The 18,256-nt window shown below is 37.3% G+C and overlaps 1 protein-coding gene across 1 annotated transcript in view; it reads right to left on the bottom strand.

The window, feature by feature from the left end:
* COL12A1 (collagen type XII alpha 1 chain) overlaps nucleotides 1–18,256 on the bottom strand; it is a 124,788-nt gene that overhangs the window by 71,743 nt on the left and 34,789 nt on the right. The window contains exons 13-21 of the mRNA XM_081336546.1: nucleotides 11,772–12,041; nucleotides 9,929–10,195; nucleotides 6,185–6,377; nucleotides 4,435–4,556; nucleotides 2,755–2,904; nucleotides 2,555–2,674; nucleotides 1,683–1,847; nucleotides 1,419–1,565; nucleotides 618–760 (exon numbers count right to left, since the gene is read on the bottom strand). Coding sequence (XP_081192672.1) covers nucleotides 618–760; nucleotides 1,419–1,565; nucleotides 1,683–1,847; nucleotides 2,555–2,674; nucleotides 2,755–2,904; nucleotides 4,435–4,556; nucleotides 6,185–6,377; nucleotides 9,929–10,195; nucleotides 11,772–12,041 — 1,577 coding nt within the window. The remainder of the gene's footprint in view (nucleotides 1–617; nucleotides 761–1,418; nucleotides 1,566–1,682; nucleotides 1,848–2,554; nucleotides 2,675–2,754; nucleotides 2,905–4,434; nucleotides 4,557–6,184; nucleotides 6,378–9,928; nucleotides 10,196–11,771; nucleotides 12,042–18,256) is intronic.

The following is an 18,256-nucleotide window of genomic DNA, read 5'->3' on the forward strand; positions in this document are numbered from 1 at the left end:
CTGGTTGCAACATGGGAGGCATTACTTTTTGTATAATCAATTCCAGCACTAGCACTAGCCTGAGGATCAACTTAAAACACAACCACACTATTGGGAAAATAAGCATTAAATTAATGCCTATAACTAATCAATCCCTTCTGTTTAATACCAACCCTTACTTGATTGGACTGGTTAAGCAATACAGTGTGAGGACTCTACTCCAAGGGAGACATCTATTGTTACTGTTATTAGTATTGAGTAATATGGTACTAATGCGGGCTCAGGAATTCTGGGAGATGAAGCCCACGGATCGTAAAGTTAGTCACAGTTGACCATCCCTGCTATAAAATGCAGTGTATCTCTTCTTTCAGCACCCAGTCAGCCCAGCAATCCCAGCCATTCTGAACCAGTATCAATATCATTTATTGCCTTTCTGTGTTTAATTTGGTACTAGGTAACAAGGAAACATGTTGCTCAAGTGCTTTGAGGATAGTTTAAGACTTACCTACCAGCCACCCGTGCATGCATATATTCACCATATGTTCTAGTCAGAAACAGTGGAATTTAGGGATCTAAACTAAGCAAAATACCCCCCCCCCTAAAATAAGAAATAAAATAATCTTGTCTCCACATCTGACCTCCTGTGGTGCCCCTCCTCGGGCAGGATAATATTCAACTCTGTATCTATCCACACTCTCAGTGGGTGCAGTCCAAGACACTCTGAACGAAAGAGGGGTCACTTCAGAAGTAACTAGATTGGTGGGTGGCAGAGACAAATCACCTGTTGGGACAAGAAACAAATGGAATTTATGCTAAGGAAGTCTTGATGATGAGATTTGCCAGAGATGAATCACAATTGAAGCAACAAGATATATCAAGGTGCTTTTTCTTAAGCGCATAAGAACGCTTTATTATCAAGTACTTATTATTTCAATATTAAAGCCATTTATGTATTGAATGGAGCTGTATCTGAACCACATTCACAACAGAAGTTATAGGAAAACAAACTGCGCACAGTGAGAGAAAATCTGAGCAAATCTGGGAAACTGGTAATAATCTCCCCTTTGCTGGATGTATTCAAACAGAAACTGAACCCGTCACAATGCTTTAGGGTGAAAAAAAAAAGAATTAAGCATCATATTGGCCTTAACAGCCTTAATCTTCCATTTCAACCTTATGATTCTAATGAGACAAGGCATCCTAATAAAAATCATTCTGTGATTGCACATTTTGATATGAGTTATTTCCCTAGGCGTAATGAAATACATAAGGGTACAGACATTGCATGCAAGAGAAAACAAATATGAAAAGAAATGCATTCCTACGTAGGCCAGACAAATGGATATCTTGTTCAGAAACTCTGCTTGACCACATTCCAAGAGAAAGTAAGCAGACACCTTATTCTTAAGCACAAAATAAAACTCAAAGGGGTAACATACCTGATCCTTTCACGCTATTGCACAAATTATCAGTGACACTATCAACAATGTTAACCAGAAGGTTAAAATCTTCAACATTGAAAGCATGGGTGTCATCCGGATCACTTGCAATCTGCTTCAGTTCATTCACATCCGCATTTTTAATACCTTAAAAACCACGAGATAATACATTTTAATTAATTATTCAAGCAATCGTCTAGAGATGAGCAAAGTTATATTCCCAACTCCTTTCTATATTTCATTTCCTCTTCACCTGATACTCACCGATAGCAAAGATCTCCACTCCCTGTTCCTTCAATCTGTCTGATGGAATATTTATGTCATCTTGGGACTTGCCATCAGTAATGAGGACAGCAATTTTTTTAGCTCCAGGCCTCAAGCCAGCTTCAGTCTTAAAATTGTTTCTTAAGATGAAACTCAAAGCCATTCCTGAAATCACACATACGCATATATATAAAATGAGGAACTCAATATTTATTGGCTTTTTTTCTGCTCAGAAAGTGAATCTCCAAAAATATTATAGCCTAATTTACTAGTAGATCGGTTCTTCCTGATCTACTTGGAAGCCTTTTATACTTTCCTTTTATTAGAACAATAATTCTATTCTTGTGAGACTAAAGGTTGCCAGATAAGATATCTGTTCCTGGCCCATTCACAACAGAAGCAGCAAAACCTCCAATACAATTACCAAAGTCTCTCACTCCTACTTGGGGGTCACTGTAGATCGAGATAGTTTCTTTCATAGGATAGGAAATGTGAGGGCTGGACTACCAAAGGCACAGTGATACAGTACTACTCTCTAGAATCATACAATTTTGTGAGTCATTTTTTTCCAGTGTAACGTATGCTGAAAAAATCAATAGCAAAATAGAGAAGCAATTTGGTCTAGTGGTTAAGGCACCAGGCTGGAAAGCAGGAGACTGTGAGTTCAAATTCTGCCTTAGCCATGAAAGCCAGGTGGGTAACTTTGGCCAGTCATTCTCTGTCAGCCCAACCCCACCTCACAACCCTACCTTGTTGTTTTGAGGAAAATAGGAGGAGAAAGAAGGTCTATTGGATATTTATGCTGCTCAAGTTATTTGTTAAGAATAACAAAGGTGGGATATACATACATACATACACACATACATACATACCTGTTAGGGTGTTGCCTCCTTTATATGGTAAATTGGCCACAGCGTCCAATAAACTCTGTTTAGTTGAATGGGCATTGAGGTTCCATTCTGTTCTTGGATCTCCACTATATTGTGCAAGAGCTGAGAAGAAAATGTAGTGTAATTATAAATTGTCTTAGAATAGCATCACTCAAAATATTCCAATTCACTTCAAAACTTACCGACTTGTACTTTGTCTGGACCAATATCAAATACTTGAGCAATGCTAGCAATAAAGCTCCGGACTGTTTTAAAATTTGTTCGACCAATGCTCCAAGAACCATCCACCAGCAATACAATATCTGCTTCAGTTCTGGTTTTACATTCTAAGCCTATTGCAGCAATCAGAATAAATCTGAGTTAGTTACACACAACTTTTTTCTCCAATCCTGTCTTACAATACATATAAAATGAAGATTTTAATTAACTTGAAGTTCTTCTAAGTACGTCTTAATTAACTGAAATTCTTCTATGATCATTTCATTCCTTGCTAATAATGAAAAAGATATCCAAGGTTGCATATATTATTAATTTAAAAATATTATTATCATATGTACTGCATAGTGATTAGATGGACACAACCTAAGTAAACTTAAGTAATCAACGATTACTTCTGCATTTTCATCAGTTCAAATCAAGAATGCTTAATGTCTAAATTATAGGTATTAGAAACTATCTTTACCGCTTAATGCGTACGCATAACACAGCACATTAACAGCTATATATGCTAATTAATGCAGATGGTGCAGATATTTGCACATTTAAATCACAAAAGGAAGCACAACACAAATAAGGTAACAGAAACAAACACATAAAAGAGTAGAAGTGACAACACACACACACACATTTATAAAAGTATTAAATGCTTAGAAAGAAAACCATACTAGGAATTTTCAATGTATGAGAACAAAAATAAGAGTTCACTTTCCATATGTTGGAAACGACAGTATATTTATTACAAAGCAAAAACGGCACAGATATTTAAACAATCCTTTTAACACCTATTGTAATTTTTAAAATGCATTCTTCCTCCTCCTCTTTGCTCTGAAGTTCATGTTATCAGCTGCAAAACATTCTGGCTTCCTGCCACCACAGCTTCTGGTCTTTACATGGAAGGAATCCCACTGAGTAAAATCAAGCACACTCATCAGAGTTAAAGATGGGTTCATCTATGTTTCACATCATTGCTCCAATATTCAGATTTACTGAGAACAGTTACTCCAAGGACCTGAAGATTTAAAAGTATGACTTTCTTCTGCGTAAAACAATAAATTCTGAACTTTAGTCAATACAAAGATCATAAACTCGGAAGCAGAATATAGCTTACAAATCATGCATTTTCTAACCCTGGGTCACAATCAAAAAGCTGTACTGTGTGTCTATACCGGGGGTACGCAACCTCGGCTCTTTTATGACTCATGGACTTCAACTCCCAGAATTCCTGAGCCAGAATTCCTGAGTTGAAGTCCATGAGTCATAAAAGAGCTGAGGTTGCCTACCCCTGGTCTATACTATGTCACTACACATATTTCACTGCCATGGGAGCAATACTGGGAATGGAGATATCTAGAATCTGTGCTGAAATGGCCGACTAAAATGACCCCAAAGACTAGGCGGAATTATGCATGCAAACAGACTTTCCATAATTTGAAAAGTCTTCCAAATGGAAAAATCAACACTCTGTGTTACATAAAGATTCCTACTTTTCCATTTGAGAATTCTGGCAGATAAACTGCATGGTTTTACCAGCATGCTTTAAAATACTGTCATATATAGATGTTACTATCACAATGTTTCTATTAAAGCTCTTGCTTCATTTATTGAACGCCATGCACTGTTTTCCTCATTAAAACTACATTTACCTGAATGTAATACTGACACATCTGGAACATCTGCAAGTGTTGTCTTTTCTTCTCCAATCAGAGGCATACTTTCACCTCCTTCAAACATTCCAAATACATTGACTTTATAAGAAGTGTCTGCCCTGCATGATTGAAAGATAGACATGTGCTATACATAGTAGAGCAAAATGGTTTATGCAGATTCTTTCACTGTTTCTTTCCATAGCATGTTTAAAAATTGAGAACATATACATTCCCCCCCAACACACACACACACACACACACACACACACACTTTAACATCACAACAATCCCATAAAATATGATTAGGCTAGGAGAGAGGAACTCAACTAAAAAAAAAATTGGGTCTGGACTAGAGATTGGAATCTGAATTGCTCTATTCCTAATCCTGATGCTTAAACTTCAAGCCGCTTGGGGTGTGTGTGAAAGCCCTAACAAGCAGGCATATACATAGAATGAAGGCTACTGCTAAGCTTGTAAGCCGCCCTGAGTCTTCGGAGAAGGGCGGGATATAAATGTAATAAAAATAAATAAATAAATAAAACCATTATATCATAACAGGTTTTCTTCAAATTTTAGAGAATTAGAGGGAATTAATAGTAGGCTTTCTGAAATCTTGGGCACCACACATCGGATAATGCTGGAGGTGTATGAAATGACTTTATTGCAGGACATTACAGCCCACTGTAGCTCAATAGTATTGCTTCAATAGGACAATTATATTCTAGCCATTGTACAAAACATATACATGATCCAGCAAAAGGATTCAACGTTCTAAGACTCAATCTCATCTTCTAGTGAAACGCTGGTCTATTTTATTGGAAGATTTCAATCCTGCAGTTCTGTCTTCAGTAATTAGGGTAGTGAAGAGGAACTAAAGAGCCCCTTGTTGCGAGTGAAGAAGGAGAGTGCAAAACCTGGGTTGAAACTAAACATTAAGAAAACCAAGATCATGGCATCCGGCCCTCTCAATTCCTGGCAAATAGATGGGGAAGAAATGGAAGTAGTGACAGATTTTATTTTCCTGGGCTCCAAGATCACTGAAGATGGGGACTGTAGCCAAGAAATTAAAAGACGCTTGCTCCTGGGGAGGAAAGCCATGGCAAATCTAGACAGCACACTAAAATGCAGAGACATCACCCTGTCAACAAAAGTGTGTATAGTCAAGGCGATGGTCTTCCCACTTGCAATGTATGGCAGTGAAAGCTGGACCATAAGAAAGGCTGAGCACCAAAGAATTGAAGCCTTTGAACTATGGTGCTGGAGAAGACTCCTGCGAGTCCCTTGGACTGCAAGGCGATCAAACCGGTCAGTCCTAGAGGAGATCAACCCTGACTGCTCTTTAGAAGGCCAGATCCTGAAGCTAAAACTCAAATACTTTGGCCACCTAATGAGAAGGAAGGACTCACTGGAGAAGAGCCTAATGCTGGGAAAGGTTGAGGGCAAGAGAAGAAGGGGACGACAGAGAATGAGGTGGCTGGATAGAGTTACTGAAGCAGTAGGCGTGAGCTTAAATGGACTCCAGAAGATGGTAGAGGACAGGAAGGCCTGGAGGAACATTGTCCATAGGGTCGCGATGGGTCGGACACGACTTCGCAACTAACAACAACAATTAGGGTAGATTTCAAAATAGATTTTTTAAAAAGTCAGACCGATAACATTAAGATGGGAAGGGATTTCAATAAACACCGCTTACATTTTTCTCTATGACAAGAAACACTGAAACTGAAGGAAGTTATGATTGGCTTACCTCAGCTCCTCCAACACAACAGTATTGTCATATGGCCCAAGTACCAATTCACCAAGTTGTCTGTTTTCTCCGCTTGGATGGAAAGTGATTTTGTACCCTTTAACTTCCCCAGGGGCTGGCTCCCAGGTTACACGAAAGCTTGACCTTGTAGGATCTGAAGTCTGCAGATTTCTGGGAGGTTTAAATGGAGAAGCTGGAAAAGTCAAACAATACTCATTGAATCCAATGTGAGCTGTACCCACTGGATAAATGTCTCAGGGCCACTGTACATGTTCCGTGAAACAAACAGCAGTTTCAAAATTTTGCTCAGACAGATCCAACACTGTCAGAGACACGTTTTTGCTTATGTTGTATTATTTATTTCATTTCCTTTCATGGCCTCAGAAATGTTTGAAATCTTCTGAAGTAGATTTTTAGAGCATTCAGAGAAAGCTGGAGGGGAAGGGGCTTAAGACAAGACCCTGTTTTGTCTTACTTACAAAAGCAATATCATCTATGGAATAACTTAACTGAATCCATACAATCGGAAACAAATGTGCCATCTTTCTCTTTTCTACTATCTTGGATTCTATCAGCATTGGAGGCCTTACAGTTGCATTTAATATTTCCAAAAAAAAAGACATCCACCCAGTTTCTTTTTCATTCTGTAGCTATTTCGAGATAATTTTAGATAATTTATTATTTCTGCTGCTGCTGCATTTGTATCCATTTTGCAAAAATCATAAATCAAATGGAAAAAGAAGTGATTTCGAAACAAATATGGGAACTTAACTACTTAACAACTGAATACTCATTTGATGCCAAATAGCTGAGTCAGCAATTAGCACCAATTTGCTTATCTTAAGGAAGGCTCACTTGAAGAAAGTTGATTTATTGCCTACATTACAAATATTAAAATAAGATGGAAAACTTGAAAAACTGTATCTGGCTAATTAACATTAATTTCAAATGGACTAAGATGTAAATTTCTTTTCCAGAATTATACAAAATTACATTTGTGCACCTGGAAACAGAGGTCAACAGCTCATACCTCTTATAAAGTGTGTTATAATTCTATAAGATTATGTCTGAAATTTACTTCTGAGGTGCCAAAATCATGTGTGGATTTTCACTTCAGTTAGCAATCCATTATTACCGTTCATTATTGACAGGTTACAATGGTAAATCTTTAGGACACTTTAAGGTGTTCTATAAGCAGTGCAGCAAATAAAGATTAAATAGCACTGGACGTAAAGCACAAAATAAGCAAACATTAAGTTCCTTTTTAATTCAACTGTTTTTTTTCTGTTTCAAGCTATCCCATATGTGCATAGTTTTTCTTTCTTTCTTTCTTTTACTAAAATGGCACTCGTCCAATCTAAAAGAGCAAAAGCCAAGGATTTTGGTAAGGGATGAAACAGAAACAGCTTTGCTTTTTAAACTCCCAAGTAGACAATGCATTAGAATGCCAAGGACTATATTTAGGATCTTAGGAAAGAAGAGGATAATCGCAGAATGCTCAGTTCGTAACTCCAAGATCCTATCGAATTTCTGTTCTCATTCAGAATCAGCTTGAAAATACTTCTTAGAATCACTTCAAACTATAGCTTCTGAGGCAGCAATCAGAAATCTATGTGAGAAGTCCCACGAGTACCAGATAATAAGAATAATTGTAAGAGATTGTAGAACAGGGTTCTTCAAACTTGGCCCTTTTATGACTTGTTGTAGAGATTGAGATCCAGCAACAATTAAACAGCCAAAGTTCTCTAAACCTTCCAGAAGGAACAGATTTAGCACACTGTTCTGCACACTCTTCTACTGAACTTCTAACCATAGATTATACTTCATAAACATGGGAAAGCTTGAGATTCTCATATATTTCTCTCCTGTGTTCCAGGTAATCACAACCAGTTGCAAATTAAATGAACTATGTCACAGTCTTAGGACAAAGCTATCAGAGCTAGGCTGCAAATATCTGGACTGCTAAAGGGCAACAACAATGCCAAAAGCTTTCATCTTTTGCTACCTTCTAATGGTCATTTGAACTTCAGACAACATCTAGTAGCCCTAAAAAGGTAAAGGTAAAGGTTCCCCCGCACATGCATGCTAGTCGTTTCTGACTCTAGGGGCTGGTGCTCATCTCTGTTTCAAAGCTGAAGAGCCAGCGCTTGTCCAAGGATGTCTCCATGGTCATGTGGCTGGCATGACTAGACGCCAAAGGCGCATGGAACGCTGTTACCTTCCCACCGTAGTGGTCCCTATTTTTCTACTTGCATTTTTACATGCTTTCGAACTGCTAATTTGGCAGAAGCTGGGACGAGTAACAGACGCTCACTCTGTTACACAGCACTCGGGATTCAACCCGCCAAACTGCCGACCTTCTGATCCTCAGCGTCCTAACCCACTGAGCCACCGCTCAGTAGTAACCCTACTTTAGGAGTAATTTACTGAGCCACTTAGAAATATTTTTTGTTTGCTGCTCCTTTCTTTTGCACAGTTCTTAACCGTGCCAGTTGAAGGGTATGTGATGTCCCTTAGCCACGTTGATATGTGCTGAAATTAACCCCATGAACAGGCAGTCCTCGACTTACAACAGTTTAGTGGCCATTCAGTTACAACAAAGTGACTTATGACCGTTTTTCACACTTATGACTTTTGCACTATCCCCATAGTCACGTGATCAAAATTCGGATGCTTAGCAACTGACTCATATTTATGACGGTTCCAGTGTCCTGGGGTCATGCGATCACCTCTTGTGACCTTTTTACAAGCCAAGTCAATGGGGAAGCCAGATTTACTTAACAACCGTGTTACTAACTTAACAGCTACAGTGATTCATTTAACAACTGTAGCATAAAAGGTCATAAAATGGGGCAAAATTCACTTAACAAATGTTTTACTTAGCAACAAACACATTGGGCTCAATTGTGGTCGTAAGTCAAGGACTACCTGTATAGTGTATTATTGAAATCCCACACAAGGATCCCAACAGCAGAAATTCTAAGAAATTAAGTGCCATATTAGCAACGGTAGCAGCAGCTTTCAAAACTATGAGACTATCAAACAAATATGAAATAATGTGGGCAGGAAAGAGTACATTGAAGCAAAAGATTCAAGGCTTTATCAGAATTTAGGCCAGAAAAATTCCTTATTACGGCCTCATTTGCTGTGTACTATTATGAGCTACCTTCTCTAATCTTCCAGCCTATCAACTACAATTAAATTTTAAAGTATTTAATTAAATTATATGAAATTAATTTTAAAATTTTAATTTTTATTGTTATTAGGAATTGTGGGCTTTACTAATTTAATTCTATTTTATTCTTTTTTGTATGGTTTTAATTGCCCTGTGAACCGCCCTGAGTCCTTCAGGAATAGGGCGGTATATAAATTAAATAAATAGATAGATAGATAGATAGATAGATAGATAGATAGATAGATAGATAGATAGATAGATTAACCCAAGGATCAATTTAGTTCCTGTATTGCCTGAAAGGAGAGAAAGTTTATAGTGCATCCATGAAGGCCAACCTTGCCACAACCTAGGGAGGAAAAATGGCAGCATTTTCAGACAACTGCCAGGTAGGGCACGCACACTTAATAGCAATTTAAATAATACATAAGCCTTTAAAAATAAGCAAATAATTATAACACATATTTCAATCTCTTAAGCTAGGAACTTTTGAACTTGTAAACTTTATACATTTTGGCTACAGTAATCTATCATATACACATATATACTTTTTTTTAAAAAAAAATCTGCACCTGTTGTTCCTTCGCCTTTTCTGTGTTTTCCTTCACCGGTTTTATACGTTGGAATGACAGTAATATCATAAGTTGTTAGAGGCTGGAGACGTTTCAGCACTGTGGAGGTAACAGTCGGAGGCACTTTAGCCACTATTTGTCTTCCTCCTCTACGGGGTCGGTAAACCACACGATAGTTGATCACTTTTCCAGGTGCTGGTTGCCAAGTGACTCTCATTGTGGTCTCTTTCTCATTATCGACTTTAACAGTCTTTGCCTCAGGTGACACTTTGAAGTGTTAAATGAAAGATTAAAAGACATTACTTTTTCTGAACTTCATTTATCCAGGAAAAGACACACCGAATTGTCTAGAAAGTAAGTCAAATTATGCTAATTCACTATATTTTGAAGAATGATCCCTCATATCTACAACTGTTTGATATTTTTTCATACTTGTACTTAGTTCTCTCCATCCCCCTCAAAAGTCCTTTTCTACTCGCATGATTATAATATCTTAAACAGTAAATAAGAACATGATATGCAAGACTGATTCTCTCCAACATCTTGTCCCAACACTTTAGATTTATACAGAATATGTTGTTTTAATCTTCTTTTATTCCACATAGAATACTTCTTTCTTGTTCCTGGTTTAAAATTCATAAAAGAATCTGTACTAGATGCCACAGTTAATTACTTTAGCGCTAGTAGACCAATCTTTCCTAAACATCAAAGGCATACATAAAAATGTTATCTACATTTATGGCTGACTAGAAACCCCTTTTTGCATAAAATGGAAAAAAATGCACTTATGATTTGTGGTTTCAGTTATTAACAAGCTGGATAATACAAAAGAGTGAGTTTTCTTTTGTAGTTATAGAGTAAAAGATAACTTTATAATTGTACTTCTATTTGCTGCAAAAAAAAGTTGGAAGCTTCTATTTTTTTCTTCTTTCTATCCTTTTTCCTTTTTTTCTTTTCTGTTTTCTTCTTATTAGTTTGTGTTAGTGTTTATGTTCTTTGTAAAACTTTCTATTAAAGAATGATAAAACAACATCAAAGGAACGCACAAGCTTAAACTTTCCAGCCCTGAACATCTGGAAAGTCATGACTAGAAATAACAGGAACTAGTGATCAGAATAGAAGGGGAACACACAAAATAATGCAGAGGCATTTCTCCATAATACTGCAATCCTTGGTAATCAGTTCTTGCAACTGAAATCTCCTAACTAGAATAGTATCCAATGCTTTTTAAAAATGTGGGCAAGCCTTACATCAAAAACTGAGTTTAATCTAATCATGTAAATATTAATCAGAGTTGCTCTAACCAACTTAACTTCTACTTCTAGTTTCAAAAATTTAATATTTGCTGATGTATCACAGAGTGAAAGATAGCTGATAGATGACAGATGGAAGAGAGACAGATAAATATATATGAGAAGGTTGGCTAGAATGCTTTGGGCTCTTTTGAGTCTACTGCAATACTTTACTCTTGCCTTCTGTTGCTTCCTGCTGCTATTCCATGGTTTTAGTTATCCTAGTGCAGGAGTAGGCAACCTTGGCTCTTTTATGACTCGTGGACTTCAACTCCCAGAATTCCTGAGCCAGCATGTCTCACCTTGGAAACCTCTCTATTTCTCCTCAGCATGGCTGGCTCAGGAATTCTGGGAGTTGAAGTCCGCAAGTCATAAAAGAGCCAAGGTTGCCTACCCCTGTCCTAGTGTAAGGTTAGTTTTTAATTTATTAGTTTACCTTTGTTTAAAAAACTGCCTTAAGCATTCTAAAGGATTCGCAAGATAGCAGTTTTCTGAATAAAGACTAAATAAACACACTTTGAATGCTTTGTTGTCTTCTGTATTTTATCTACCTTCAGTTGTAGCTTGTCCCTCTAGAGGAGGTCCTTCTCCACTTCTGTAGGAAGCCAAGACTGAAATCTTATACTTAGTTTCAGGCTGAAGGTTTTTTAAGACAGTGTTAACTACATTTCCAGGAACTGTTGTTTCCCCAGACTGGCCATCATAAAGGGATTTCCATAGAATTTTGTAATTCTGAACTGGCCCTGGAGCTGCTGTCCATGAGACTCCAACTGAAGTATCGGTTATGTCTCTAGTAATCAGGTCACGAGGAGAACCACGTTCTTTATGAAAGAGAGAAAAATGAGAATTGTTGTGGTCAATCAACACATACGCCAATAAAATTAGAAACTAACAAAGTGAATTGCCATGAAATGAAATAAAAAGCATCCTATTGACTTCAAAGGTATATCCATGTAATTTTCTTGATAACAATAAAGTTGAAATTTGGGAGATTCCACAAACTATTCAGAAAAACTTTGGATCTCACACAAATACAGCACTTTCCTCTATTCATTCAAGTATATAAATCCTTTTTCAGGGTTTAAAGGAAGGTGTTGTTGCTTTAATAAATCAAAACATCTAAAAAGCCTGAAAAATGTCCTGACACTTTAAAGAATAGTAGAAAATTCTTATGATCCAGAACATAAAAGGCCCAAAGCACATCTGAATCATTTCCAAACCAAGCACAGCCACAGTAGTTAATCACTTGCCTTTTTCCAAAGAATTTTTCCAACTTTTCAGTCAAGCCTACCACCATAGTGTTTAGTTTTTCCAAGAATGCATGGTTGGCTAGATGCAACCTTAATACAACTTAGCTATACTGTACAATTCCATTTAAGTATATTCCTTGAAAGGGTTTGCTTCCAAAATCTTATACTAGTCAAGATACTTTAATATCAATAATTAAGAGTTCTGAAAATAAGAGTGCAAACTATAAGAATACTTGTAAATACTATATTACATTAAATATTCTTGAATAATCTATAATCTATAAAAAATGTCTTGATCTCATGAGTGCTATCCATGGGTAAAAGGGGAGATATGACAAAATTTGTATGAGGATGTCATCATGCAAATGTCACAAGTTGCATACTTGATTCTTCCATCAGAATGCAAGGATGTAATAGTGACATTGACGTGATTACTATTTGTCACCATGCACTGATTGTCATTTTGACACTATTGTGTTTTCCTGTGGATGCTACTTAGTATTATTTGATGACTTGCATGCAATTTTTAGAATCTATATGCATCAAACAGAAATTTAAAGATAACATTTTGTAGTAAAGTTATATCCTCATAAAGGTTACAGCCAAATTCATAGCAATATGCAACATTCAGTTTGACCTGATATAGCTGAATGTTTTGAATTCTATCTGTTATACCTTCAAATATCACTAAATTGGTTGTTAAATGAAGGTTTAATTCTGAAACTCAATCTCAGGAGAGTATTTTCCTGGAAAACTGAAAGAAACCAGATTTTAAAAGTTACTTGCATCAGATTGTTTTCATTCTTTTGTAAAGCTTCTGTTTCAAATGTGGCTTTTTCTGTTAAATAAAAGGATGTGAATGCAATCCAAATGGAAACAAATATGGAAAAACTCGCTTGGTAGAATATGCTGATGTCTTATAACAAAAGGTCTTTCCATATTTTAATACAGACAGATAAGCCATTTTACATTGGCTACTTCACTTTGAATCCCTTCCAGATAATGATTTTAATATTAAACTATGATATCTTCAAATAATATAAATTTTGAACCATTAACTATGAAGGGAATTCTACATTAACAATACTGCAGCACTGTAGGGTTGTATCCAGCAATATAACATTATCCTGACAAAAATAGATTAATAGTTTCAATAATATTAAATAGGAACTATACTCCTATGCAACTGGAGACATCATTTATTGGCAATAAAGTATAACCCATGCCCCCCACACAGCCCCCTATAATTTTTTGATTAGAAGAATAAAACATTGGATTTTTCCAAGCAACAAAGTAGAAATCCAAATATGAAAAAAGAAATTGAATAAGCCCTTGACTCCAAATAGTTTTTTATGGAAATATTGCTCTCAATTTCTAAGTAACACAGTGATTTCAGCTTCAGTGCAGAAAATAAGAAAGTGAACTATATATATTTACTGCAACTTCAAAAAAATAACTTCTCTGCCCGCTCATTCTATTAAAAAAACAGACCAAATGTTTAGGACAAGACATTAAAGCTCAGAGAAACAGTGAGAGGTGCCATGGGACAGAGTCAAAGATATGTTAGAATTTGGCAATTTAATGGTAGGTATGCGCCAAGCACTGAATGCATACATTGTTTGGAAGAAGTTCCAGTGGCTCATGGATTAGTTTTCCACATATGCAGATCATTACATGCATCTCTACTCTAAATACTTTAGCCTGCTGAGTTAGGAAATAAGAGGAGCTGTGCTGTTTATGTTTCCCGAGCAGTCTTTCCTACATTGATGGCTTCGTGATTTTATTATAGGAGTTGAAGTCCAACCTTCTAGAAATCCTACACTGGAGAAATTGGCTATTTCACAATTTATCCCTTAGGATACTATTGGGTTGGCTATATTACAATGTACAATCTAGGATGATTACCAAACCTTGCATACATTTTGCTTCAAAACCTAGGACTAATGGCACATCAAGCAACCAAGTATTCAAAAAATAACAAAGCTTGGAAGCAGAATTCTATTTAGTCCTAGGGAGATGGGAGGCTATAAAATGTAATAAAATAAATAAGCAAATGTGATTTCAAAATTGCACAATCCTGAAAGAAAGGACAAGTTGGAATCACCCCTTCAATGACATCTGGAAGATCATTAATCTCAAGTTGCAGTGCCTCTGTTCTAAAGCAGTGGCCAATTCCTCCTATTACACCCTTTTTTCCCCCTACCTTTCTGTGATGACTACTTCATTCTATCTGATGGTAGGATCTGTTCAGGCATTAAGGTAGGGAAATTGTGCTGGGCATGTGGCGAAAACCTAATTTATAATTTAATACTCATATTATATGAACACTTCCGAAATATTACTTCACTCTTATTCTTTCCATCATATTGACTCAAACACAGGAACTTCATTTGGATAGGGGTCATTTAAATTTGGGGGTCTTCCTGGACTCACAACTGTTGCTTGAAGAGCAGGTGGCAGCTGCGACATAGGAAGGGCTTTGTACAACTTCACCTGGTGCACCACTTGTGCCCTTTGTTGTATCAGGAAGCCATAGAGACAGTCATGTATCCCATGATCAACTTGCTTTACACGGGACTGCCCTGGTAGTATACCCAAAAGCATTAACTGGTCCAGAACGCACCTGCATGGGCAGTTATGGGCATGTCTCAGTTTATCCATGTAACAAGCCTGGTTCTCAAGCTGTACTGATTCTTAGTTTGCATTTCAAACTACATGGTCCTGATTACTTGAGGAACTATGTGTCTCCAATATCTGCCAGGCCAATTTTGATTTTGCAGGGTTGGCAAGCTCCAGGTTCCTTCAATTAAACAATGCCATCTGTCAGGATTTCAGAAACATATCTTCTCTGGAGCAGCACCTACCCTCTGGAATGAGGTACTTCCTGAGATTTGGATAGTCCCCATCCTATTGTTTACAAGGGTCTTGAAGACCTGACTCTTTCCCCAAGTCCTTCATGAAGAAAAGTGAAGGTCATTTGTTTCATTTCTGTCCTGTTTGTAATTTTTGCCATTTTTTACTTTCTCAAAATAATAATAATTATTAAATTTATATGCTACTCAGCCAGTGGTGCGATTCAGTCAGTTCACTGCATTCGGAGAACCGGCTGGCTTCCAGAAGTCCAGTCTAGGCCTTGGAGGCCTGGAGGAGGCCTCCTAGGCCTAGAACAGCCCACTGAAAGTGCATGGATGTCACTTTTGGAAATCCGTTCTAGGCCTTGGAGGCCCAGGCCTGCATTGAATAAGAGAACTGGTTGTTCAGGTATTTGAATTCCACCACTGTACTCAGGTCCCCAACTGGAGAGTTAATTGTTAATTGGATTTCTCTTGTTTTAATTGTTGCAGACCCAGTGTCATTGGCATATAAATATGTGGGGGAGGGGAGAGAAGAGAGATTGAGTTTCCTTTAGTTCTCTTCACCTTATTAGAAGGGCTGTAGCTGTCTCAGAAAGAGAGTTGTGAAGAAATTTAGCCATTAAATCATTTAGCCATGAAATCATTCTTGGGAATATGTGGAATCCACAGATTTTCTTTAGTTATTTTCAGGAAAAATTCTTTGAGATCACATTTTATTCATAATTATTTAACAAAATATATGTGAAATGACCAGAGCAAACTTGCCTATTTAATTCATTAGTTTTCTAGATCACCTTAAATTTGAAATAAATTATATGTTCTGATAATTTTCAATATAAAAAAGCTAATAAAATAATTACTCTTCTCCTACAAGAAGCATAACAGGCACTAGTTATTGTATTTAATGATTTGGTAACCTATAACATCTTTGAGAGTTTCAGACATTTCAAGGATGGAGAGAAAAGGAATATAGAACTGTACAAGTCACAGAAAGCACAATATTTCCTCTTATGTTTCTGGGCTGCCTTTCAGCATGCAAACCAATGTGCTAACGAAAAAAAAGTCCCGTTATCTGAAGTGACACTTACTTCTGAACAAATTTTCCAGTTACAGGATTAAAAATTGTGAGTATATTGTGGGCACTGACAAATGATTGACTCAAGATTGTTGAAAGTTGCCACTAAAAGTACAGGAAGTAATAAAAGAGGTGATTTCTAGCTACCCATGATGTTCTCTACTACTCAAGCCATTTCTTAAGAAGGCACATTCCTCCACCAAAGGGTATTAGATTGCAGCTGTGGATCAGTTATATTTTGTAACCTTTCTAACAAGAAAATGTCAAAGGCTATACTTTGCTTTACAGTGTGCCAGCTTCTATTTTTGGAATTTAAAAAAACCCCTCTTTTTATGACCCTGTAATCCCATAATTCGGGATAAAGTTGGGGTGATTGGATGGGGCTGAGCATTTACTGGCCAGATGCCCTTCCTGACCCCTACATGAAGTTCACAGCAGACATTTTTTCTTTGCGCCCTAGGAGACGGAAACATCTGCCGCTACCTAGGATTGAACTCTCAACATTCCAAGTGAGAGGCAACAAACTTCACCACTAGGCCACCACGCCATTTGTTATTTTTAAAAAATTAAGTCAGTTAGTTGGGAACTGCTAATAAATTATCCAGATATACTGTACATTGTGTTTTTCCTTAGTTCAACCACTACAACAAATTCAGAGCTGCCATGGGGTGAACACTATTCCAGTACAGCACAGTATTCTAGCAACTGTGTAATATGCTGCTCTTTTTAAAAAATATTTAGAAGAAGCTGGTTACTGTTTTCTTGTACAGTGTATCATTTCCTCTATGTTGATTTATTTTTTCCTAGAAACATGACTTTCCCATAGAAGAGACAAGGAACAGAATTGTTTCACAACTGGCAACTATCTCTTGAAAATGTCAGTATCAGAAAATGGAAAACGTCTAATTTAAATAATGCATGAGACAGCAGTAAATCTCCAAGGCAGAAACAGAATCTCTTTGTATGGCAAGCCATTTGCAACTCAAAATGTTCTCATGTTATGCTAAAACCTTCATTGTAAGGAAATGTCACTTGCAGTACTACTGACTCAATCTGTGGGAGGTCCTCAATTTTTAAAAAAATATTTCTAAGTTAACTATGAAACAAAATAAGACACTTCTGCTGTGTGAAAGTGTTTCAGTAAAAATGTGAAAAGCCATTACTTAATGAAAAAGGAGAGCTATTTGTTTATGATTGATTAGAAATCCCATTTTATGTTCAATATGGTTTCTTGATAAAAGTAAAAGGTAAAGATAAAGGTTCCCCCGCACATGCATGCTAGTCGTTTCCAACTCTAGGGGACGATGCTCATCTCCGTTTCAAAGCCGAAGAGCCAGCGCTTGTCTGAGGACGTCTCCGTGGTCATGTGGCCGGCATGACTAGACGCCAAAGGCGCACGGAACGCTGTTACCTTCCCACCGTAGTGGTCCCTATTTTTCTACTTGCATTTTTACGTGCTTTTGAACTGCTAGGTTGGCAGAAGCTGGGACGAGTAACAGGTGCTCACTCTGCTACACGGCACTCGGGATTCGACCCGCCAAACTGCCGACCTTCAGATCGACAAGCTCAGCGTCCTAACCCACTGAGCCACCGCGTCCCTTGATAAAAGTACCTATGATTAAAATTGCAATCTGTGAAACTGGTAGTTGGAATTACAACATCAGATCCCGCTTCCTACTTATGCCACTGGTTTTGAAAGTTGGCATTTCCTAATGTTAGAAAAGCTAAGAAAAAGAGCATGGCAAAAAGTGGGTTATGGAACTGCTGGATGATAAGCTCTCTGGCTTTTTTCACCATACCACCCTGAAGGGGAAGAGAGTGGCAGCATATTTAGCACTAAAATATATTGAAAATGA

Source organism: Vipera berus, assembly GCF_964194415.1.
Source record: "Vipera berus genome assembly, chromosome: 1".
Classification (NCBI taxonomy): domain Eukaryota; kingdom Metazoa; phylum Chordata; class Lepidosauria; order Squamata; family Viperidae; genus Vipera; species Vipera berus.